This window comes from Hypanus sabinus, chromosome 8, assembly GCF_030144855.1.
Source record: "Hypanus sabinus isolate sHypSab1 chromosome 8, sHypSab1.hap1, whole genome shotgun sequence".
In the NCBI taxonomy this organism is placed as follows: Eukaryota; Metazoa; Chordata; class Chondrichthyes; order Myliobatiformes; family Dasyatidae; genus Hypanus; species Hypanus sabinus.
In genome coordinates, this window is record NC_082713.1 from 136533874 (window position 1) to 136561010 (window position 27137).

The following is a 27137-nucleotide window of genomic DNA, read 5'->3' on the forward strand; positions in this document are numbered from 1 at the left end:
CTGAAATCTGAAGGCTGCTCTCTGTGAACTGAGGAACGTTGACAATGTGAGCCAACTATTGGTAGCTTGCTCAGCAAGAATGGCAGTGTTTGCAAATGCAACGTACAGTACAAAAATATTGATATTATGTGCAGATATTTTAATGTTTCACCATTTAGACGAAGTCAATTAGTAAACTAAATTCAATAGATAGCATGTCTTGAGCACAAAACTGAATATTTAGATGTTTAGAGCGAAAACCTGCCCAGAGTGGAAAAAAAGAACATTTATTAAGTCATATTAGCATTCATCATCAGGAAAGCAATCCACATAACACTTATTGCATTTGACAGTTTTTATATAAAAGCCTATCTCACAAAGAACTTCTGTGTGATATTTTCAGTGAGGCTTTTCCTTACTCTAATATACAATATTTCAAATAAAGAATTAAAAGATGCCTTACATTGTGTTGCAAATGTAAAGTAATTCCAAAATGGAAACACCGCATTACTTACCCATCACATCTTCCAGCACCTCTGTCAACTTTCTTCACAGTGTATGTAATTTTGGGTATAAACAGTGACTGCTGCTTTAAGGCTCTCATTGCTCTAAAGATGAGACTAACTGATTTGTAGAAAATTCGAGACATGCTCTATGAAGAGGTTCTTGAATTAGGTATACACTTCGTTTGAGCTCCATCTCTTATGTCCCTATATTCTGCAATGGATTTTAGTCAATGCCAATGGTTAAGGGCCCACAGCTCACTCAGAATACTCACCAATTGAGACCACCCAAAATTAAAACTTTTTTCGAAGCTCAGAGGTCAAAATCTTTGATTCTTGCCTTGGTTCAAGATCACATTTTGGCTTTTCCCTCCATGTATGTCAGTGTATTTATTGCAAGTGTATTTGTTGAGTACACACAATTACAAGGCATTTTATTGGTGCAAGTTGTTGTTGTTTTGCATCAAGAAGACAAAACTAATCAGGTGTTTGGCAAAGAAAACACCAGGTAGCAGCACTGCCTACATTTGAGGTGCCAAAATAATTGAGAACTGCAACATCGGATGTAAAAAAGGCAGCAGGAGCAAGAGTAGGCCATCAGGCTCCTCAACCCTGCCCTGTCATTCAATATAACCATGGCTGACCTGCTCCAGTCCCCATAGTCTTCTCTGCATCAGATCTCCAGTCTTTCACATCCCCTAATCTTTCAAAAATGTATTTACTTCCACTTAAAATACCTCTAAAGACATGGCCTCCACAGCTCTTGGAGGTATAGAATTCCAGAGAAACACCATCCTCTGCGAGAAAAAAAAGTCCACATACCTCAGTTTTAATTGCCCAGCCCCCTTATCTCGAAACCACATTCCTGCATCCAGGGTTCTTCCACCAGTGAAAATATTGCCTTCTAACCCTTTCATGTGTCCTTAGAATTCTATGCGTTGCAAAGTAATTACCTCTCATTCTTCTAAGTTTAATAGAATACAAATCTGTTAAAGGACTCTTGATGCAAATTTGAAAGAATACTGATAAACTGGTTAAACAGGGTTTCTGTGAGTCTGTTGCTAAAATTACAGGAATACTTGGGATTATATCCTTGCAATGGAATGTTCTACTGAAATGGGAATGGCTGACTCATTAACTTGTACAATGTTAGCAGAGCATTTATAGTAAATAAAACATAGAAAGCCCAGCAGAATAAAGCTGAAGAAACACTGGACAGGTCCCAGATCTGTAGACATCACTGCATCATTCCCTCTGTTTACTTGGAAGTAACACCACTGATAAATAAATGTATTGTTAGTAACATTTTATCCACTACTTATTGAGAATACAATGTTAAAAACGTAAACTGGGTGTTAAAGCACATTTTTAATGCAGTATAGATCCAAAGATTAAAAACTTTAAGAATTGGGATGTTTCCAAAGAAATCCAATCTATTGCAAAACCATTTCCTATAATCACCAGAATTTACAATGAGATGCAGTATTTTACTCACATCAACGTAATTTGCATTGATATAATCGCTGTGCTTAGAATCTTTTTCCATGAGTGGGGCAAGTTTAACTCTGCTGTGGTCAACTGGAACAAAAAAAACCACTTTTAAAAAAAGAAAAATAAATTTTACTGATCAACAACAGAGATAAAAACAAATAGAAATCCACCAATGAACGCAACTTGGTGGATTTAAATACTATATATTATGCTATAAATTCTGCAAGGCAAGTAGAGTAGGGAGGGAACAAGGTAAGTTAGTGATGGGGGCAAAGTAACTTTAATGACTGAAGATAAAATTACTTTAATGTTCAGGGAAGATCTAATCAGAAAAAGTGACAATGGCATCTTTTGAATTTGGGTTAAGAAACAGAAAATAAGTTAATTGCATTAGACATTATACACAGTGTCTCAAGAAATTGATAAAATGCAAAAATATATAAATTAAATGATTTTGTAACTTTTCCAGACCATTATAAGCAATCACACTGACTTCATGTTGAGCAGTACTGAATTTCTTCGGTTTTCTTAAGGTAGTTTTCTGCAACAATGTATATATAGTAGGTCCCAGAAACAAAACTGGGTCAAGAGCATCAGATAAACATCCAAAAAGGTAAAATTTAAAATGAGTTCTTTACAGACTGAGTCAGAGAAAATATATTGTGGAATAAAGAAAAGGCAAAGAATTATTTTGTCATGATAATAAAATGCTGGGGATTGGACAGCATCTGCGGAGAGACCAAGGTAAACTTTCAGATTGACAATGTGCCATTGGAACTTAAAAACTGAGAACTTAGCAAGTTGCAAAGAGAGGGAGAAGTAGAGAAGAAAATAAAAGGAATATCTGCGACAGAACAGTGACCAAGATTATCCAGATGATATAAATGGTCTGGAGACTACCCATAATGTTGATCACCGCTTGTAAATTATCGCCGATTCATCTGTAGAAGTGCAAGTAATAAGAAATAAATGCAGGCAATTGGATTGAAAGTGAGAATGGGATGGAGATTTAAAGTGGCAGGTGACTGGAAGGTTAGAGCCACTCAAACATTGAACAGTCTATTGAAACATGGTCACTCAATCTATATTTGGTTCTGAAAGCATGTACCACTGGACTCAAGGACAGCCTCTATCCCAATATAACACTATTGAATGGGGCTCCATACAATCAGATGGGTGGGCTCTTTATCTCTCAGTCTGCTTCATCATGACCTGGCATCTTACTGCCCGGCTGCACCACACTTTTGCATGTAATGTAGCATTTTATTCTGCTTTCTGTTACTGTTTTCCCCTTATTCAATCCAATATACTGATGGGGGAATTGACAATTAGATAGCATAGGTTTAAAGTGAGACAGTAAAAATGCAACAGGATTTAAGGGGGCAACTTTTTTTTATTTACACAGATTGTGGTACACGTGTGGAATGAGATGTGAGAGGAAGTGGTTAAAGAGGGTACAATAATAACCTTCAAAAGAGCTGGATAAGTACATGCATTGGAAAAGTTTTGAAGGTTATGAGCCAAGCATAAATGGGACCTGGTTGGATGAGGAATTTTGGTTGCCATGAACCAGTTGAGCCAAAAGTTTTCATGCTGTTTGATTCTATGAAAAGGAAGGAGATGATGAGTTTAGTGGTGAAACCTCAAGGAAGATGAAAATTGTGAATAATAATCTAAATGCAAAGGTTGATATGGAAGAAAACTTATGGGTCATGCAATTTGCAATGAATTCCTGATTTTTCGCTCGTTTCATTTTTTCACTAAATTTGAATTAGACGGTGCCATTTGACAGTACTATTTTAGGGATTAAACTTTTCATTGCGGCACTCTTATGTAGATTTCAATAAAGATTTGGGGAATTTGTCATTTTATGCCTTTTCCTGATTTACAAAGAGTTAGAAAAAGAAGAGGACCGGGGCTTTAGATTGAACTCTGATGTGAACAGAAGCGATTCTCTCCACATCAAGTACTTCAGGCTTATAAGCGGTAGATCTAAGAGACTGTGAAGTTTAAAAGATACCAATAATTAGTATATTAAAGTAATTAAAGTGGCTTACAGGCAACTATATTTATATAGCGATTCTTGTTTTTGTTGTCAGGGTGGTTGGAGCTACTTGATGTGATGCCTAGATCAACAGTGCATCCCTGGACTTCCTGTAAGAAGTAATGATATAATTAGATGGTGAAATAATATTCTGCAATGATACAGTCAACCTAATTCTCAGCTTTAAAAAATCAAATCCTAATGCAGTCTGTCCATTTCCTCCCCATTCCTAAGAAAGCCGACTACAGCTGATAACCTTTAAATTTTGCTCATCAGCCAAATCTCCAAAGTGAGTTTACACAGAATCAGCAGTTTCCTCTATTCCTTACTGAATGTTGGTTGACTTGGAGTCTCAAGAATTAACAATTATTCGTCTGGACGAGGTTGACTGAGACTCAGAAGAAATAACTCCGCTCTCACTTAATTTAAATACTTTTATTTGTTCACATAAATATTTGAATCTTCTGTATGCAGGTCTAACATATAGAAGTGGTTAAAATGGATATTAAATCAAAATAGTGGTCTGTTTATGATACTAATGAATTACTGTTCCTCCATGTTGAACAAAACTTGTCTAAGTACTGAAAGTAGCAAGGAGACAGAATGTTCACTGGGTAAGAGAACTTAATAACATTCCTACAGCTACTTAGATCCTCATCAATCTACTTGTGAAACTGCTGCCTATGATAGCATGGGCAGGGGTAACAATTTCCCACCAAACATCTCCTCCATGATTTTGTGTGACTACAATCATATCAAATGGGATAACCTTGAAAGATCCGGCAGTGGATAGCTGGCTATCCGTGAGATGCTTTGGACCATCACATCCCATTGTCATTCCATTTAGTTCAGGAGAACCATCCTCTTTGAGCGAGGAGTGCAGAAGGATGCCAAAGGCAGCATGAGGTGTACTGAAAAAGTGTCAGTCTTATCACGGTACAGTATAGGATGACATGTTTGCGCAGCATGTAATAGGTAGAGCTCATCAATTCCACAAACAACAGAACAGATTAGAATTTGGCAGTGCTTCCACATATATTGCGAACGATTGTGGTCCATGGTTCAGCCAGCTTCAGATAGAAATAGTTGATCCATTTTGGCATCCTCCTGTAGTTGCCACTATTACAGAATCAAAACATTTGCCAGTATAATTCACTGTTTATGATACTCCCTTCATAATTTAAAAAAATAAATAAAAGCATTGGATACTTTGGGGTCTTGATAGAGGTATTTACAGTTATGAGGGGGATAGATAGAGTTGACGTGGATAGGCTTTTTCCATTGAGAGTAGGGGAGATTCAAACAAGAGGACATGAGCTGAGAATTAAGGGGCAAAAGTTTAGGGGTAACACGAGGGATAACATCTTTACTCAGAGAGTGGCAGATGTGTGGATCAAGCTTCCAGTAGAAGTGGTAGAGGCAGGTTCAATTTTGTCATTTAAAAAAGAATTGGATAGGTATATGGACAGGAAAGGAATGGAGGGTTATGGGCTGAGTGCAGGTAGGTGGGACTAGGTGAGTGTAAGCGTTTGGCATGGACTAGAAGGGCTGAGATGGTCTGTTTCCATGCTGTAATTGTTATATGGTTGTATGACAAAACTTATGAGACTAGACAGCGACCTGGCCTATGCTCCGGATCTGAACAACTTTCTGCCCAGGTACTATTACAACACAGGTATTTCTAGGTATTCTCAGACATAAAAAGTATGACAAATCAATTTGGTGCCACAACTACCCAATCAGCATGGTCTCAATCTGCTAACAGAGATGAGAAGGAATTTCTTTAGCTAGAGAGTGGTGAATCTGTGGAATTTGTTGCCACAGGCAGCTGAGGAGGCAAAGTCATTGGGTATATTTAAGGCAGATTGATAGGTTCTTGATTAGCCAGGGCAGGAAGGGAGAAGGCAAGAGATTGGGGTTGAGAGGGAAACGGATAACCGTGATGAAATATTAGAGCAGACCCGATGGGCGAAATGGACTAATTTTGCTCCTATATCCTGTGGTCTTATGGTCAATCTTTAAAAAGTCATGTAAATTATCAGCAACAGGTCAATCACTAATCAATGATATTCTCATCAGTTTGGTTTTTGTCAGCACTAGTCAGCTTCGGACTTCATCATAGTCAGAGAAGAGGTGAGAAAGTGACTGTCCTTGCAAGCACTTCAAAATTTCACCAGATGTGACTCAGGGAGCCTGGATTAAACCAAAATCAGGAGCAACAAAAGAAGAAATATTCAATGGGTGGAGTCGTATGAAGGTAGCTGTGGCTGCTGAAGGTTAATCATTTCAGTTCCAGGGTATCACTGCAGTTGTTCCGCAGGGCAGAATCCTGGACCCAATCATCTTTATCAATTCCTTTCATTATAGAAGCAGGGACATTCAGTTCCATGTGCAAATTCTCTGAAAATGAAGCTGTCTACGCCTGAATTTTCTGGATAATATTCATCCTGGGCCTCATAGATGACAGGTAACAATCATGCCCCACAAGGACCGAGTAATGAGAGTGGGGTGGCATTGTCATTGACAAATTCCTGAGGATAAACACTGAACAGAAACTCAAATAGACCAGCCTCATTCAAGTTATGTTTGTAAGACCCAGCATGAAATTACTTGCTCTGAACTGATTCACTCACTACCTGACACCCAAAACCTTTCTAACAGGCCACAAGTCAGGATCATGATAGAATACACTCCACTGCTTGGATGAGTATAGCTCCAGCAATAGCCAAGAAGCACATCGAGGACAAAACAGTGCCTGATACCTCATCCACCACTCCAAACATTTATTCCCCTTACAACTTCGGCTGTAGTGCAGGTTATCAACAAATACACTGCAGCCAGTTGCCTAGTTTCCTCTGGTGACACCTCCCAGCTCCGTGATCTCTTCTGTTAAGAAGGATAAGGGCAGCAGGTGCAAGGAAAGAACTTCACTTGCAGTTTCCTCTCCAAGTTGCACACATTCCAAATTGGAAATTTATTTCTGTTCACTTGCTGTAACTGGGTTTAAATCCTGGAATTCCCCATCCAAAGCTGTGTACGAGGACCATCACAGCAGAAAATGTGTCTCTAGTAACAAACAGCCTCAAGGGCAGATAGGAACAATAAATAGTCTTATCAGCATTGCCTTTTCCATAAATGAAAGGAAATAATAAAATAGGAACTATAATCACTTTCTTTGTGTACACTACCAGCAACACAAAAGAATGCTTCTGTATTTCCTTACAGTATTTACACTACAGGCTGTAATGTGACTGTTTGCACAGTGAAATATATTCAAATGTAAATAAAGACAGGTTCAGCCAACCTGCTTAAAACTCAATATGGTGCAAGCATTAAGGAAAATCAGGAGATTTTTACCAATGACCTTTAATTTACAAAGGAAAAATTAATCCTGTAGGATTCAATTATGAGCAGCGTACTCTGAGAGAAAATATCTGGTGGAATAATTGCTACTTTATTTTTATTACACCATAAACTGTAGAGGGCAAACCGTGAAGAGGAGCTAATTCTGTTCCGCATTTAAGATTTGATCTTCAGAAAAAATCGTGTTACTTGTATCATAAGGAGGTTGTATGGAGAGCAAGCACTGGCATGCAAAGAAATAACACGGGCAAATAATTGTTCTACAAAGCTACTTCTACAGTGCAAACAAAATCCAAAACAAATGTCTTACCTCATAAAATGCTTTGAGTTTCTTATGAAAGGGAAGGAATGCAAAAAAGCACAGCAATCAACTCCACAGCAGACAGAGAACAGCACAGATGTATCACAATGATGTCAATAAAGAGAACTTAAAATTCATGCAAAAACACATTTTTAATTCTGTGAGCTTAATTCATAACCATTAATCACAATTTTGTGATAATTTTTAAATTATATTTTAAAATCCTGTAAATTCTTTCATGAAGAGAACAAAAAATTAAAGTGTCGAGTGCAGCATATCTGACCTTTTATTCCAAAAGTGACATGTGGCTTATCTGGTGAAGCATTAATATTTGGGTAATTAGCTTAAATGAATTAACATCAAATTAAAATGGAACAAGTATTGGTTATTTATTGGGAGGTTTGCGAGGAAGTAGAAAAATCTTTTGAATTGACCAGTACGGACAAAGACAGTAAGATGAATGGAAATACAGGCAAATACAAAGACTATTATGCAAATCTATGATAGCTAGATTTTTCAATATACTCACATTCAAATGGCAATTCAATATGTGTGAGTGAATTATAAGGTTGTCAGTAGGTTTATTATAGAAAGCACAGAGAACATTTTTCAATCACACAAGATCCTATAAAAGTACTTGCAAATTATTCTAGGCTGTAGTGATGTAGCAACAGCTTTTACATAGACTCACAAAGCACTGCCATGTATCATAAAAGCTGTTGTAGTGAAGCTCAAATTAGTAGCTGCTGAATTAATTCACAGGCAGTAGCACCTTACTGTCACTGCCAACTTGCAAATCTGTATTTTCCAACATGAGAGAGCTCTGTAAACACGTGCTTACACAGCAGAGCTCCACTCCTGCAGGTGATTGTTAAATGTTTCAGAGTGTGGGTGGAAAGATTTATTTGAGTAAGTTCTGCTGCACTTTGCAAAGTGTTCAGGAGCTCACGTGGATTGTTCTAAGCACATTAAGAAGGGAAGCAGATGAACACCCAGCTTCTAGGATTCAGTGAGAACCCAGCTAACCAAAAGTTCACCACAATATCCTGTCTGGTTCCTGTAGTCATTCATTCATATCAAGTCCAAATATTTAACTACCTCAACCTTTGATACACTCAACTATACCTCCTCTGGGAAAAGAATCCCAAAGATTCACCACCACAGTTCTTAACAGATGACTCCTCATCTGAGACTACAGCCCATGATTCCAAGGGGAAAATGCTTATACCCTGTCGAGCCTTCTGAGAATATTAATATCGCAGCAAGATCATTTATCTTTACTCAATCCTTTTTGAAGTGCCTTCATCCTAGGAATTATGTAGAATCTTCTTTCTCTCATTTCAATTTGATTTTTTGGTATGGATATCAACTGCTACTTAACGTTCCACTAAATTTCAGAACACTCTAAGGAAGATATACTTACTCTTTATTATGCAAAAATAAAGGTCAATATAACTTTTACTTCCTTCTTACTCACTGTACTTTCTTATTACCTTTTCTGTTTAGTTTATGTTGCATCAACATTTGCAACTTCTCATTATTTAAAAAGTGAATAAGTTCACATTATACTCCATTGGCCTCCTTCTTTCCCATTCATATAACCCACTTATTTTCCTTCGCAGAAGCTGAATGTTCTCCAAACTTTACTACCTATCTTAACACCATTAGCAAACCTGGATAATTAATTTGGATGCACTCTGAAGACAACCAAATCTCATCCCCAATTCTTGAGGAAGTCTACCAGCAACAGCCTTCAAGACTGGAAGTCACCCATTTATTCCTCCTTGCTGACATTCTTGCCATGGAGAGAGAAAGCAACTGGATTGATCCTATGGCTGGGGGCACTGTTGTATGAGAGAGATTGGGCCTGCATTCACTAATATGTCAGAGAATTAGAGAAGACCTCATCAAAACATTCAAAAGCTGAAAGGGTTTATCATACAAGGAAGATGTTTTCCTAGAGGGAAAAGAGGATTTGGGGTCAGATTTCAGAACTGAAATGAGAAATTTTTTCAGTCAGCAAATGATAAACCTGTGGATTTTGTATCATACAGGGTAGTAGAATTCAAATTCTTGAAAACATTAAAGGAGGAAATAGATACTTTCCAGGACACAAAAAGGCATGAAGAGGTATGGGGAGAGAGCATGAATACGGATTGAGATAGAACGTCAGTCATGGTCATAGCATACTTATTGGGCTGAATGGCCTTCTCTGCTCATGTTCTCTAAGTTCCTAACATAAGTTGTTAAGATAATTATCACTTTGCTCCTATCTTTTTGCTCCCATACCCCTATGTTCTTTACTCACATGATTTGCAAAAGAAAAAAAATTACAAAATTGGAGGGGGGGGGAGAGAGAGAGAGAGGGGGGGAGATAGGGGAGAGGGGGGAGGGAGAGAGAGAGGGGGGAGAGAGATGGGGGGTGGGAGTGTAGTAAAATAGGATATTGTTGTGCCATGCAGGTCAGAGAAAGAAAGCCACATGAAAGAAGACAGTTATTTTTATTTGGTTTGGTTTGTTTCTTTCTTCCATTCAGCTCTGTTTCCCATCTGAGCATTCCTGTGCGGTTCGTTCACCTGATCCCAACAATATTCATCAAGGGTTGCAAATTGAGCTCACATTTAACATGCAACAAAAGATACATGTTGCTTCATATTTTGATTTACCATATATGTTAAAACATAATTCTGAATTTTTAAAGAAAAATACCATAGCAGTGGCAGGATTCATGCAAAATTAATAATAGCCAAAACATCAATTATAGACACAAGAAAAAAACAGATCACATACAAATTTTCTGAATAACTGTGCGATGTTTTGCACAAAGGACAGGAGCTAAGGATTTGAAGGCCTTCTGGTTTAATTCCATTCAGACATGCATATTGATGGCACAAACAGTTTTAATTGGTCTATTCACTAAGCATGAACTAAAAGCATTAGTGAAGCATATTTGGCTGCAATTTTCCAAGGGGGTTCCAAATTAGCAGGTGTTGGAAGTCAAACTATAAAGCAGTTATAGTAGGAAGTAGATCGATAGAATTAGGTTAAGGAACAAGTGCTTAGAATGCCTAGTTCCCTGCAAACTGCAAAGCTCAACTGTGTGAGGCTTTGAACATACTGTTTGGCTTAGTTTCTGGATTTAAGATATTCACTGATGCAGATCTGTGTGGTGGTCAAGGAAGGGAGGGTGAAAAATGGACTATCAATACTGGGAAGAGGATTGAGAGACCCGCAATACTTGGCTATCAGAGGGCATGAGGGCGGTTGAAAGGAGGGAAGGGAAGAGACTGTCAGTAGCTGGGGAAGGTTACATGACCAGCCAAGATAGTTCAATATTAAAAGGTGGGGTGATATACTGGAAGGCAAGGAAGAGAAAGGAACTTGGAGAGAGTCAACTGTTGGATAGCTGGAGAAAGATTAAAAGAGCAGCAATGGTTAGATACGGTTGTATTGCGGGGGGGAGTGGGGATGAGTGTGGAAGTAGTAATGTGGGAAGGGAAGAAAATTTGGATTTGGTTGAATAATAGACCACTCATCAGTCATAGACATAAAGAAGAACTGAAACTAGCACAGACAGAAGGTTGGCTGACTGCAGGAGGCAAATAGTGGGAATAAATGGGACCTTTTCTGGTAACTAATGGTGTACTACTGGAGATGATGTTGGGACCACTTCTTTTCACGTTATATATCAATGACTTGCTTGACGGAATTGATGTCTTTGTGGCCAAGTTTGCCGATGATACAAAAATAACTGGGGCACAGGTAGCATTGAGGAAGCAGGGAGATTTCATAATGACTTAATGGGAGAATGGGCGAAGAAATAACAGATGCAATTTAGCATAGGGAAGTGTCTGGTCATGCACTTGGGTAGAAGGAATAAAGGTGTACACTATTTTCTAAATACAGAGAAAATTCAAAAATCAGAGTTGCAAAGGGACTTGGGAGTCTTCATGTAGGATTCCCTGAAGGTTAAATTGCAGGTTAAGTCAATGGTAAGGAGGGCAAATGCAATTTTGGCATTCATTTCAGAAGATCTAGAATATAAGAGCAAGGACATAATGCTGAGGCTTTATAAAGCATTGGTCAGACCACACGGAGTAATGTGGGCAATTTTTGGCCTTTAACTAAGAAAATACGTACTGTCATTGGAGAGGGTTCAGAGGAAGGGGAGAGGGAGAGACAGGGAAAGAGAGGGAAAGAGAGGGAGGGGGAGGGGGAGGGGGAGGGGGAGGGGGGGGAGAGAGAGAGAGAGAGAGAGAGAGAGAGAGAGAGAGACCTAATCCTTATGGTCTTATTGCATTATGTAGTATTGGAATGAAGGAGATGAAGAAAAAGTTTTATATTGGAAGGGCAGGGGAGAGAGAAGTTGTGAGACAGTTGGTGGTTGAATGAGGTGAGGAAGATTGGGAGGCTGGAAACATTTGGATAATGGTGCAAGAATTGGCGTGGATATAGTGAAATTGTCATCTATCCTACTGAGGGTGTGGGACATTTGGCCATTGGCCTGGAATTTGTTGGGGTAGTGTGAGGGTGGAGGGTGAAAGGTGACTCTAAAGCTAAACATCTTTCAATGCTTAACACCTCACTAATAAAGGGTGCTTGTAGCAGAACTCTCAAAGCTCATACAGCTTTAAATCAATGAATATCAATATGCTGGCACTTTAAAGAACAGGTGTATAAAACACATCCTGTATTTTTTTCATCAATTTTACTCATCTACTAACTCTTAGTTACAAATTATACAACCCGTACTGCAAATTATTATTTTGGAACTTGCTATTCTTTTATTGCTTAAAAAAGATTAATTCAAAATATATTTAGATGTACCTCAAATTCTTCAGAAAATCCATCACTTGCATGAAGTTCTGCCACATGCTTTGGAAAATCCTTGACTGAAATTGCCCCCATTTCATCTGCAGAGGGAAAAGTTATTCTATTAGCTTTTGTTAAAAATGAGCACTGGCAGATCTGATACTAATTACTGGCATGTAGTTGAGGATGACCAAGATCAGAATAGAATATTCTGAGGATTTTGACATTTCAGAAAAGTGAGCAGGAAAGAAGTTGGTTAACTGTATTACTAAAGTAGTTAATCAGTAGAGCAGAGAGAAATAAATCTTGAATCAGATGATCAAGAGCTAGATATAACTTAGGTACAAATAAGAAATAGCATGGAAATGCTATCACTAGATGAAGTTGTCCACAGGCCCACAGCTGGCTGATGCATATGTGAATTTATCATGGTCACGATTTTGCAAACCATATCTCTTAGTCTATGGGCAGCCTGTTCTCCCACAAAGGAATGCTTTAACTTCAACTCACTACTTGTAATTTACATTCCACACTAAAGTCTGGCTCGTTTTGAATTATTATCTGTTAAATTCACATAACTCCTGAATACTCCCTAACATTAGGCCAGAAATTGACAAAAAAATTACAAAAAAAAGAAAATAGATGATCAGATAGTAAGAAATAAGAAAAGAAAAATAAAACAGTAAGGTTTTCTACATATTCATAAATGTGGAAGAAAAGTTAAGGTAATCACCCTTCCCTTTCTTCTATGGTCTTCTACCCTCTCCTGTCAGATTCCCTTTTCTCCAGTCCTTTATCTCATTCACCAATTAACTTCCCACCTCTTTGCTTCACTCCTACCCCTCTCCCGAGTTCATTGTCGCCTACCACCTTGTATTTTTTCTTCCTGTCCCCCCACCTTCTTACATCGGCTTCCTATCTTTATTTACAGTCCTGATGAAAGATCTCAGCCTGAAACATCAACTGTTGACTCTTTTCCATAGATGCTGCCTGGCCTGCTAAGTTCCTCCAGCACTTTGTGTGTGTTGTGAAGGAAATCATTATCCCCTGAGAGAATGCAAATAGGAATTAAAAAATAAAAAATAGGGGAAAAAAAGGAAAAAAATGCAGCATTGCCAGACTATACAAATATTTGTCATCCTCTTCATTATAGAAGTCAATAAAAACATCCCAAAAATGGCAAAAAATATGAGTGCAAAAGGAAAAGTTGAACTTGGGAATCATCATTATCACTCAAAGGGTACAAGGCAAATTAATGGGATTGAATGCTGGCAAGTCTCCAAGTCTTAAAGAAGTGGATGCAAGTATTGTGGCTGGAGTCTGTTATTGATAAAATAGAATCAGAAAATCATTCTGAAGATCAGTCTGCATAGCAAGTGCAGTTTTATTTACAGAGAAATTATATTTGGTAAACTAATTGCAGTACTTTGAAGATATACCAGTGGACGTCATGTAATTTGTTTTAAAATGGCTCCACTGGAAAGACTATCAGTATGGATAGAAGATGGGCCAACAAGACACGACAAGTTTATATTTATAGGCATGTGGATGTGTACTGCACCTCAGTTTTTCACAATCTACATTAGTGACTGAGACAAAGGGACAAACTATATTGTAGCTAAACTTGCTGATAATACAAAAATATCTTGAAAAAAATAATTATACGGAGAATACAAAGCATCTGCAAATAGATACAGATAGGTTAAGCAAGCAAGTTTATTTTGGAAGTTGGAGGATAATATTGGGTAATAGGGTAGAGAAAAAGAGTATTGTTCAGCAGGAGACAAAACAGAACATTGAACACCAAGGGAGCCATGTGTCCTTTCACTTGAAGCACAGACTTAGTAAGCAGATGCAGCAAGTGCAATGTTGGCCTTATTTTGATGAAAATGGAATATAAAAGAGGTTGTCAATAAAAGTACGTACTGTACATTTATGAAGGAAAGGAAGGGAGTTTCTTCCCTGCCCTCGAGGTCTGTAGATTGGTAGTCATTTAGTCTATTCGAGGTTAAGATAGGTAGAGCTTAGGACACTGAAAGGTACTGTAGGAATCACCCTGTGAAGTATATCTGATTAGGTATGATTTTATTGAATGGCAGGATAGAAGGACAGGATGACTTATTCGTACTCTAATGTATTATATTTTAATTTGACAAGCATGACACATTTTTAAAATAATTGATTCATACTAGTTATGAACAAAAAGAAAGCACAGGCCTTAATGTAATTTTTTTATGTAATTAAATCTTTTTAAGCATGATATGAGGAAAAAGTTCTTCACACAGAGAGTGGTGAATCTGTGGAATTCTCTGCCACAGGAAACAGTTGAGGCCGGTTCATTGGCTATATTTAAGAGGAAGTTAGATATGGCCCTTGTGGCTAAAGGGATCAGGGGGTATGGAGAGAAAGCAGGTACAGGGTTCTGAGTTGGATGATCAGCCATGATCATACTGAATGGCAGTGCAGGCTCGAAGGGCCGAATGGGCTACTCCTGCACCTATTTTCTATGTTTCTATATTGGCTTTAGCATATGTAAACTTCGCTATTTATTTACACACAGCAAGATTAACAAGATAAATGACCAGTCTGTGTTTAAGAGAAGAATAAGTGTTGAACAGGGTATCAAGAGAGCTTAATTGAGGGCTTGATTCTCACTTCCCATTGAAACCTCTGTCTCTGAGCTCAGAGTCCACTCAGATCTCTGAAATGGACTTTCAGCCAGTCCCCACCTGAATCAGGATGACAAGTTGAATTCTAATATCTCTGATGTTCTGATTAGCCCACTGCCATGCCAAGTATGGATGGTGACAGAAACATTCCTTTAGTTAAACAATTAAAGTAGGCAAGGATGTAACAACTGAAAATGCCAGAAGTAATCAGAAGGCCAAACAGTAAATGTTTCAGAAGGCTTCTTTTTTTTTCAGATTTTCAGCATCTTAACAGTGTTTTGATTTTCAAACATGTAACAATGTAGGGCAACCTAATGAAGATACTCTATACTGGAAGAGTGTGGCGGCTCATTTCCTAGCGTATGCGAACCGACTCACAATTAGATAGCCTACGGGGGTTTGCGAGCACAGAGCTTTGGAGCCTCTTCGCCATGGGGGGCCGGTTGACAGAGGCTTAAAAGTGAGGCTGAAGTTTTCGAATAAAGTTTTTTCCTTCGACTACAGTTACCGACTCCGTGTCGTAATTTTAGCGCTGCGTGTAGCACACCTCTACAATTGGTGACCCCGACGGTCCAAACGATTTTTGGACCAGAAATGACCGACGCCGCCTCTGTTCATGCGGTTTCGTTGAAACTGCCGGGTTTCTGGACACAGCGCCCGGACCTATGGTTCCAGCAAGCCGAAGCCCAATTCCACGTTCGCCGGATCACCTCAGAAGACACCCGCTACTACTACGTAGTGGGCTCCCTCGACCAGGACACAGCTGCCCAGGTCGCGGAGTTCGTACAGTCGCCCCCGGCAGACGGCAAGTACACGGAATTCAAAGCCCTGCTCCTCAGGACTTTCGGACTCTCACGGCGCGAGCGGGCTGCCCGTTTACTGCACCTGGATGGCTTGGGCGACAGACCTCCATCGGCTTTAATGAATGAGATGTTGTCTCTGGCCGAGGGACACACAGGCCTCATGTTTGAGCAGGCATTCCTGGAACAGCTGCCCGAGGACATACGCCTGCTGCTGTCCGCCGCGGATTTCAGTGACCCCCGGAAGGTGGCAGCCCGGGCGGACTTGCTGTGGAACGCCAAAAAGGTGAGCGGGGCGTCCATCGCACAGATCTCCCAGCCACGCTCCCGGCAGCAAACCAGTCCTGGCCCGGCCGCAGAGCCCACTAACCCCCGGCCCAATGAACACTGGTGCTTCTACCACCAGCGGTGGGGCGCAGAAGCCTGCCGTTGCCGCCCGCCCTGCAAGTTCCCGGGAAACGCCAGGGCCAGCCGCCGCTGATGGCTACGGCGGCTGGCCATCGGGATAGCCTCCTGTATGTGTGAGATAGAAGGTCGGGACGCCGGTTTTTGGTCGATACTGGGGCTGAGATCAGCGTTTTACCTCCGACGAGTTACGACACCCGCAGCAGGGCACCGGGTCCCCCCCTGAGGGCCGTGAATGGCAGCACAGTAAGGACCTATGGCACCCGTCAGGTGCAGCTACTGTTCGGCCCCAGCCAGTTCACGTGGGACTTCACACTGGCCGCCGTAGCCCAACCGCTTCTGGGTGCGGATTTTTTGCGAGCTCACAGCCTGCTGGTTGACCTGCCCAGGAAGAGACTGGTACACGCCGAGACCTTTCAGACGTTCTCCCTGGGCGCGGCCCAGTTGCCAGCCCCTCACCTCGGCTCCATCACGCTGTCCGACAACGACTTCACCAGGGTCCTGGCGGAGTTCCCATCGGTTCTGGCACCGCAGTTCACAGCAGCCATGCCCAGGCACGGCGTACAGCACCACATCCCGACACAGGGACCACCCCTCCATGCCCGTGCTCGGCGGCTCCGACTGGCGAAGGAGGAGTTCCAGAGAATGGAGGAATTGGGGATCATCCGGCGGTCCGACAGCCCCTGGGCTTCCCCCCTGCACATGGTGCCCAAAGCGACGGGGGGCTGGAGACCATGCGGCGACTACCGCAGGCTGAACGAGGCTACCACACCGGACCGCTACCCTGTGCCGCACATTCAGGACTTTGCAGCAAACCTGCACGGCGCCCGGATCTTCTCCAAGGTCGACCTTGTCCGAGGGTACCATCAAATCCCGATGCATCCTGACGACGTCCCCAAAACGGCTCTCATCACCCCGTTTGGCCTCTTCGAGTTCCTCCGCATGCCGTTCGGCCTGAAGAATGCCGCACAGACGTTCCAGCGGTTAATGGACGCGGTGGGACGGGACCTGGACTTCGCGTTCATCTATTTGGATGACATCCTCATAGCCAGCGGCAGTCGTCAGGAGCATCTGTCCCACCTCCGTCAACTCTGCGCCCGACTGAGTGAGTACGGTCTTACAATCAACCCTGCCAAATGCCAGTTCGGACTTGATACCATTGACTTCCTGGGCCACAGGATTACTAAAGACGGGGCAACCCCTCTGCCCGCTAAGGTAGATGCGGTCCGCCACTTCCCCCGACCCACCACGATCAAAGGCCTTCAGGAATTCGTAGGTATGGTCAATTTCTACCGCCGCTTCCTCCCTTCAGCTGCCCGGATCATGCGCCCCCTGTTCGCCCTGATGTCGGGTCCGAGCAAGGACATTACCTGGGACGAGGAGTCCGCCGCCGCTTTCGTTCAAACGAAGGAAGCTTTGGCTGACGCCGCAATGCTAGTACATCCCAGAATGGACACCCCTACCGCCCTCACAGTGGACGCATCAAACACGGCAGTCGGTGGGGTGCTGGAGCAGCTCATCGCAGGTCGCTGGCAACCCCTGGCGTTTTTCAGCAAACACCTGCGGCCACCCGAGCTCAAGTACAGTGCTTTTGACCGGGAACTGTTGGCGCTCTACCTGGCAATCCGGCATTTCAGGTACTTCCTAGAAGGTCGGCCCTTCACCGCGTTCACGGACCACAAACCGCTTACCTTTGCGTTTACGAAAGCATCCGACCCCTGGTCATCCCGCCAGCAACGCCACCTGTCCTACATCTCTGAATACACAACGGATGTCCGGCACGTCTCGGGTAAGGACAATGTCGTGGCGGATGCGCTCTCTCGCCCTACCGTTCATGCCCTTTCCCAAGGGGTAGACTTTGAGGCACTGGCAGAGGCACAGCAGGTAGATGAGGAGATTCCGAGTTACAGGACTGCAGTCTCTGGTTTGCAGCTCCAGGACCTCCCCGTGGGCCCAGGTGAGAGGACCCTACTCTGTGACGTCGCCACCGGCCGGCCCCGTCCGGTCGTCCCCACAGCCTGGCGGCGACGTGTTTTCGACTCCATTCATAACTTGGCGCATCCCTCCATCCGGACAACTGTCCGGATGGTTTCCAGCAGGTTCGTTTGGCACGGACTCCGTAAACAGGTCAGTGAATGGGCCAGAACGTGCATGCACTGCCAGACGGCCAAGGTTCAGCGGCACACCAAAGCCCCACCGCAGCAGTTCCATCCCGCCCACCGGCGTTTCGACCACATTCATGTGGATATCGTGGGCCCCCTGCCAGTGTCGCGCGGAGCGCGTTACCTCCTGACTATCGTGGACCGGTTCACAAGATGGCCAGAGGCGGTCCCGCTCACCGACACCACCTCCGAATCTTGCGCCCGAGCCCTGATCGCCACCTGGATATCCCGCTTTGGTGTACCAGCCCACATTACCTCCGACAGAGGCGCCCAGTTCACCTCCAGCCTGTGGTCAGCTATGGCCAGCCTTTTGGGGACTCAGCTGCACCACACCACTGCCTACCACCCACAGTCGAACGGGCTAGTGGAGCGTTTCCACCGTCACCTGAAGTCGGCCCTCATGGCCCGCCTGCGAGGAGCCAACTGGGCGGACGAGCTTCCCTGGGTCCTTCTCGGCATCCGCACAGCGCCCAAGGACGACCTGCACGCCTCGTCGGCCGAGTTGGTATACGGCGCGCCCCTGGCCGTCCCCGGGGAGTTCCTACCAGCCCCGAGGGGGCAAGAGGAAGAACCCGCTGCAGTCCTGGGCAGACTTCGCGAGAAACTCGGTAACCTGGCCCCCATACCCACTTCACAGCATGGGCGGCACCCGACCTGCGTACCCAAAGACCTACGGAACTGTAAGTTTGTGTTTGTACGAAGGGGCGGGCATCGGCCACCGCTGCAGCGGCCATACGAGGGGCCGTTTACGGTGCTCCGGAACAACGGGTCCACGTTCGTGCTGGACGTTGGGGGGAAGGAGGAGGTTTTCACGGTGGACCGCCTCAAGCCGGCCCATGTGGACCTGGCGCAACCGGCCGAGTTTCCGGCGCCTCGGCGCAGAGGCCGACCTCCCAAGCAGGTTCTGGCCCAGGCTGTGGACATTGGGGGGTGTATCGCCGGTTCTGGGGGGGGGTTATGTGGCGGCTCATTTCCTAGCGTATGCGAACCGACTCACAATTAGATAGCCTACGGGGGTTTGCGAGCACAGAGCTTTGGAGCCTCTTCGCCATGGGGGGCCGGTTGACAGAGGCTTAAAAGTGAGGCTGAAGTTTTCGAATAAAGTTTTTTCCTTCGACTGCAGTTACCGACTCCGTGTCGTAATTTTAGCGCTGCGTGTAGCACACCGCTACAAGAGCACATTTTTCTTTCTTTGGATATTAGTTGGGGTGATTGGAGAAGGGTCAGTACTTTATTGTCCCTGAGATATAAATGAAGCTTTTCCTTCTTTGACCTTTCCAAACTTCTGTGTTTGGGGTACTCCCAGAAAGCAGTTAAATTTTGATCCATCAACAGGAGAGGATTTGTAAAATATTTCCCAACTTATGACTTGGAGGGGAACTTGCATTTGATGTGTTTCCCTGTACCTGCAGCCTTTGCCCTTCTAGGCATTACAAAGTTTGGGGTACTGTTGAAAAAAAAAACATTGGCCAATTCCATCAGTGTTTTTTTTTTGGAGACGATACATGTTGCAGCCAAGATGTGCTGATGTTGGAGAAGGCGAATGTTTAAGGTAATGGATTAGATATCAAGCAAACTGCTTTGTTCTAATGTCAGTGAAATTTGTAAGTGATATTGTAAGGGGCTAGTTTATCAACTGGTATTGATATTAGGTTATTATTGTAACATGTACAAAGATACAGAAAAAACTTGTTTAATTTGCTATGCAGACAGATGATGCCATGCATAATTATATGAAGCCAGTAAAAGGAAAACAGAATGCAGAGTATAGGACTTTAGTTGGAGAAAGTACGATGACAAATAAAGTGCAGTCTGAAAGGTTCTGTCATAAATCTGACTTGAGTCTTGCAGATGCTGACAAGACTTTACTGTAGCTGTGTCTTCTTGAAGCAATGTAATTTAGGTGCAGGTTCCAATTAAATTTCTGGTCAATGGTTACCCAAATCTTGTTATCAAAGCAGAATTCAGTTTCACTAAGTGGTAAAATGAAATATGAACATCCTGGGCTGCTGATCCACTGCTTTAACTACTGAAGAATGTTGCCTGATCAGCAAACCCAAGGCAGTATTAGCATAAAGTTTGTGTCTAGAGAAGATCACCTTCAGGAACACAGTGAGTGCAGGTGATGAGCAACACTGCAAACTGCTGTGCTGTGGACTGATGGGAAAATTCCACTAAGTCTACTGCTGGGGAAAATTGTGCTTGCAATCCTCTGTTGTTTCACACTACATATCTTGAAAGATAAATACGTTTTAACATTACAATGTCTTTTTTTAGTATAGTGGATTCTGGTTAATTGGGACCAGTACATTTTGGCCCAGTTAAATGGCTACCCCAGTTAGCCAAAGTTTCATAGCACTAGTTAAAAAGGCATAAAAAAGATAAATTACCATTTAACTGAGTAACAAATTATGTATATGAATGAAATACAGAATAAATTAGAACACTGCAGTACAATGAAATGGTGGCATTAGTTCCTAATGGTTTCTGAGAGAGGAATCTATCCAGCGTACGTACATGGCTGTGTTTTTTTGATTTAATATAAATGAACAAGCTCATGCAGACACCTGGTGCAGATAATGAGCTGCTTTCATTCAATGCTATCAATGATTTATTCTCCGAATTTTAATTTCATTGTAATATTCAAGATGATTAATGATACCTTCAAATTCTTCATAGTCCCTAACTTGCTGAAGGAGTGAAATGATTTCATTTTCACTCCTGGCCGTTTCTGGCCAGAATGCTTGAAACCACAGCGAACAAAACAATTCTAAATTGACATGCTACTTATTTTTCGCCAATTCTCAGTGATAATTTTTGAAGTAAAACACATGCAGCTGATGCTATTTACAAACTGTTTGCTCTAAGCACAGTACAGTGTCTAATGGCCACACAAGTGCACTCGACTGATGCTTGTTAGAAATTGTTCAGCAACAGTCTCTTGTCCCAATTAAGCAGCATAGTGTCCCAAATAAACGAAGAGAATCCTGGCTATTTTATTTCTTAGATTTTTCTTTTAAGAGTTGTCCCAAACAAGCAGTGGCCCCAATTAACCAATGGCCCAATTAACTGGAATCCACTTTATTATGGCTGAAATCGATTTATGAAACCAACAGGTTGAATACTTATTAGAAACCATGTTACCGAAAAGCTATTAAGGTACTATTAACATAAGGAAAAGGTTGCCACAGGGAGATTAAACAGCAACACATCACGGTAATTGATTAGCACTTCATGTAATGTTTGAAATTTTGCAGCCATGGGAAGAATACAGAGCGTTTGCAATTATTTATTGGAGGCTAAGAAAGCTTGCATTGAAGTGCTAATGCGAAAAAAATTATTTAAATGAGCTTTGTGAAATTATAACTAATCTTGATTTTTTTTGTTCTCCCAAGAGGTTCCTTCCATTTTTGCTCTTGGTTCTGCAGGATTAGCTATCATTTATTACATTGCATGAGTGAGGAAAACGGGAGCTCTCACCTTATACTGAAAAGAGCAGGGGGGATCCTATTCTGACCCGGAGAATATTCTTGCTTTTACCGACATCTCTATGAAACAAGTTTTCTAGGGATCATCACAAGGTAGACTGTGGTTCTTTGATATATTCAAAATGCCTGTTGGATTTCTCATAATGTACTAGGCAGTGACTACAATTAGTGATTATATCACCAAGTACCTCTAGGTTTTCTGAAATAACACAAGATTTCAAAATCAAGCAAAGTCATCTTTATTTTTCCGAAAACTGGGAAAAAAGAGAAGCTATTATCATTGAACGATCAGTCACAAAATGCAGAGAGTTATGAAGTGTTCTAAAAGTGTTTCATTTTATCTAACCTCCAAACATTTTTCTGAAGGGAACAGGAAAAAAAGATTATTTCCCTTATAAACAAACAAAACATTTAATATGCTGTAATGACTTATTTTGATGATTGCGATGTCTGAAATATATCCCAACCACTGAAAACAGTTATGGCATTCTGAAGTTTAATTTTCCTTCAATAACCAATGAAATTCTTTTTTTTAGGTCCGTGAGAGAATGGATGAATCAACATGAAATTGTTGTTCTGTGAGACAGGATGAAAGTACAACAAGGCACAAAACATGAATGATCACGTGGAAATATTTAGCAGTAGGTAGATTTTTTTAAATAGTTTTATATTTTTGACATGCTTTATTCTCTTGTTAATAGGTTCTTATCTGCTTCAATCACTCTATCTACCTGAAATAGGAAGGGCCACTGATGGTGAAGTAGAAACCACTCTGGGTGATGCATTGTCCTCCAAGTAAAAGTGAGCAGTCTGAAAGCATTTCCTGCCGCGAAGAAACAAACAGAGTTAGGAGTCCCTTGAACACTCATAGAATCTGTCCCCTTCATGATGCACTTAAATGTAACATTCAGAAAAGACCACTCTTTCTAAATTATTTTCAACACTCAACAAAATGATTCACTTGTAATCTGCATGTATTATCTAGGACAAGAGGCAAAATAGCACCAAGAGTTTATTTCAGGGAATTTAACAGGAAGTTCTTAAGCAACAGAGAAAATATTTTTTCAGGACTGCCCATTTCTCATTTCGTAGACAGTGTGTGCAGAATTCTATTTACCCCTGTCTGATGTATAACCGAGAGCAGGGATTGGATGTCACCATCAGATCATTGGGAACTAACTGTCCCAGGATGACACAGTATATTACCCCAGTTCTGTCCACAAATTGCTCTTTTCGAATGGATTTGAGAGAATTCCTCCTCACAGGTAACCCTTCCAATTATTTTAAAAGACCACAAAGTAAACAACAACTCCGTCCTTTAACAAATCAGTGAAACCCATAGAAGTGAGGAACTTTGAGTCTAAAACAGGAGTGGCCATTGCTAAGTTTATAAAAAAAGGGGATAAAGCATAATGGTAACATGGGACTCAAAGCCAATTAAAGAACAACCCGCTGCTTCTGGCAGATGGCTCTGTTCTCACAAGTATTTTGTCAAGTGAATGCAGATGAAAGGCACCTTAGATATGACCCAACAAATGCTGCACACAGCCCGTTCTCACAGGATGAACGTGAGATTCAAAATCAGTCACCAATGACAGCTGGTGTATCTGCATCAAGGGAGTTTAGACAGAGCGAAAAAATATTTACTGTCAAGAGCACAGGTGTAGGGAGCATGATCCCCAATGAATATAAAAGGTGAGAGGAAGTTGTTTTATCAAATTCAACTTCTAACCAAAAGATAAACAACATACATACTTGACTTATAAAGTAATTCAATGTCATAAATAAATATCTCTGCTTTTATCTATTACATTTCAATCACTCTTTGAGGATTAACACAATCTTCTGATACACATTGAAAATTTTATTAACTTAACAAAATCTATCCCCATCTACAAAGTCGCCACCATTATGCCACTGAAGAGTCATCCACAGGAAAATGGGATTGATCAATCATGTAAATAGGCATTTTGAAAGCAACAAAGTACAACTGACTGAGAGAGCCTTCTCTTCTTCCTAGGCACTCTTTCAGGTCAAGGATAATGCGCTTCCATTCAGCAGGCCAGACAACATCTTTGGGAAGAGAAAATGCTGTTCCTCCGTCCATAGATCTTATCTGACCTGACATGATAGCGGGTGTTTCAATTCCAGATTTACAGCCTCCACAACTTGTCAATTATTTGCTTCCACTCAGATTCTCAGGTTTCCGAGGTGGTGGCCAAGACCCGTGAAGGACTCAATGCCTCCGTTACATGTGGGGTAGGGGCTGCATGATAGTGGAATTGGATGGAAGTGCATTCCTTCTTACATCAATCTCTGTTCCACGTGCTCTCGAAAGTCAAGGTGCTTAGTGTCTTTCTGGAAGTTCCTTCCCAAGTATGATCAGTTGTGATCCAGGATGTACCTTTTCAAGGAGACTTTGAAAACATCCTTGAAGTGCTTTCCCTGTCCTTGTGGGAAATACTTTCTGTAGTGAGGCACAAAGCAGAGTACCTCGTTTGGGAGTCCTCATGTTAGGCAGACAGACAAATTAGCCTGCCCTGGAGAAGGCTGAGTATAATTAAGGCCCCAGTGCTGGGGAAACTGACTGAAGACAAGACGCTGCCTTTGTTTTGCTTCCCCTGCCACTGGACTTGGAGGATTTTGCAAAGATAATGATGACATAAGAACATTAGAAATAGGAGCAGGAGTAGGCCATCTGTCTCATCAAGCCTGCTCCACCATTCAATAAGATCATGACTGATCTGGTCATGGACTCATCTCCACCTACCTACCTATTCCCCATAACCCCTGACAATGCATCACTAGTGCTTTGAGGTGTCATCCACATCTCTCTTTCTTCCAAGTACTCTCTGTATGAAGAGAGTCACAGGTGGTCCACATTTCAGTACTCGAGGTTGAAGATCACTGCTGCCCAGTAGAACAGGAACTTTGTTCTGGTCTGGAAATCCTTGAATAACCTTTTCCTTAAACAAAGGCTTTATTGGTACACTGGAAACAACAGTAAATTTTATCGATGATGTTTGCTTCCACTGAGACGTGCAGAGTGGTTGAAGGGGACTGGTACCGTTGGGTAGCAATATGAGCTGCTGACACACAGTTGTAGTCATTCGGGTTTGATAAGACCTTGGATGCTGTTCTTCATGTTCACGTGGGTTTCCTCTGAGTGATCTATTTACACCTCACATCCCAGAGATGTGTTGGTAGGTTAACTGGAGACAGTAAATTGCCATAGGTCAGGGTAGTTAGAGAACTGGTAATAGGAAAGAGGAAGGCTGGAACTGATGGGCAAATGACAGGGAATAGGTTAAGGAAATTAAGTAGGGGGATTGGCATTGATTGAAATGCTCTGAGAGCCAGCATAGGCTTGATGGACTGAATGGTCCCTCACTATTTCATGAGAAAGTGCTGGATTACATTACGCAGGGTCTCACCACAGAGCTATATTGTCAAGGTAGCAAGGTCAGGTTGGTGGAGGAGACAGAACACTGCCTAGCTAAGGTGGACGGCTACCTTCCCCACGTCACCAAGTTGGCTGAGGCCTGAGAGGACCTTCTGCTGTGCCTCAAGCCTGGGAAAATTTGGCTACCAGGATGGTGGGTGGAGTGGGGCTGGGGGATATCATTCAGCCAGTTTCAGGTAGCATCAAAAAGCATCAAATGGATGAACCTATAAACCCGAAAGAAATTTGAAGTAAGCCATTTTCACAACTTGGCACTTAGAATTGTTTTCTGTTGTTCATTTGTAAAATCTAAAAAAAAAATCACTTTCTAAGTATTTTTGACAAAATAAATCTGCCCTTGATTATCTATTGACTACTCCAACAGTGGCCAAAATATAGAGTTAACTGCAAGCCACTCAGTCCTAGCTGAATAGAATTCACTCTTTTATAACATCAATATGGATCAGTGGATCAGGCCATGGCTTTGGATATCAAGAGATCTTTGATGTCTAAAGTCGAGTTACTCAAGTAGTAGGAAATATAAACTACAGCTCAAAAGTCAATGAATCAAGCCATTGCATTAATTACTGGATCTTCTGGGATGTTCCCATGCTCCCTTCTTTGTCTGTTGTTATTATTTATATCTCCCCCAGTGCTTGAATTGTCATTATTTCACCAATTGCTTTATATTAATATTAATATAAATTCCTTTCATCCCGCACCATGTTCATCATCTTATTATTTTTATTTCTTCATTACCCTCTTCCCTTTTTTAATCTATTCATCTGGAACATTTTTCCCTGAAAGAGCAGAGCCCTGAAGTGGTAACACTGCCTTCCTCTTCACATAGATGCAGTCTGACCAATGAGTGTTTGCGAGATCTCCTGGTCTTTAGCAGCTGTGGCATCAGCCCACATTCATACACGATACCTACTTCAATAAAGAAAAAATGGGACAGGCAGACTTGGTTCTGGAAATAACACATCATATTTGAAATTGCCCATTTTTTGCAATTTGTTAATTTGGCTTAACAAATATCATGTGAAGCAATCCATGCACAGCCTCGCTCACACATGCAAACACACACAGGCAAATGCTGTTTTCCTGATGAACAGCAGCTGGAGGAATATCATCTAAACATATTCTCCTGAACACTGACTGTAACATACTTTGCAAAATATCCATCTGCTCCATTTAATTGTCCGTCCGCAGCAAGGCTATGTGCTAAGTGTTGATAAGTAAGCTTCCTGCTAATTATCACCCCATTAAAAAGAAATTAAAAAGCACTGACAGTCAGTGCTGTATGGTCTAGCAGTTGTATCTTTGGTACTTATCAAACTACCAGATCATTTCATTGACACCTTCCCTCTGTGGCTGAAGGAATGAATCCTCGATGGCCAGTTCTCCAGATTTGAGGCTTTTAATCAACAAGCAGAAAGGCAAACCATGAACAGAGTCAATCCTCTGAAAATGATTGAAATGTAATACTGTAAATAAAAACAAAGAATCTTTTTCCCCCCCTCAATCCTTGGTGTTTGGGTTTCAAAAGACAATATCAAGGCAAGAATCAGTGTGCTTATAACACCTTGAAACAGCCCCCTTCTTACAAGGGACAGTGTATAATTGAAAGACCAAGGAAATGCGGGCTCACAGTTACCTTTCCTTTATACATACAAAA

General features: G+C 41.8%; 1 protein-coding gene across 4 annotated transcripts in view; it reads right to left on the minus strand.

Moving 5' to 3' along the window:
* ptprz1a (protein tyrosine phosphatase receptor type Z1a) overlaps positions 1-27137 on the minus strand; it is a 258925-nt gene that overhangs the window by 44380 nt on the left and 187408 nt on the right. For 3 of the 4 annotated variants that reach the window (XM_059977946.1, XM_059977944.1, XM_059977947.1), the window contains exons 14-18: positions 22749-22840; positions 12509-12594; positions 7691-7711; positions 4031-4127; positions 1978-2060 (exon numbers count right to left, since the gene is read on the minus strand). In XM_059977946.1, coding sequence (XP_059833929.1) covers positions 1978-2060; positions 4031-4127; positions 7691-7711; positions 12509-12594; positions 22749-22840 — 379 coding nt within the window. The remainder of the gene's footprint in view (positions 1-1977; positions 2061-4030; positions 4128-7690; positions 7712-12508; positions 12595-22748; positions 22841-27137) is intronic. The other variant, XM_059977945.1, reaches the window with a different exon arrangement.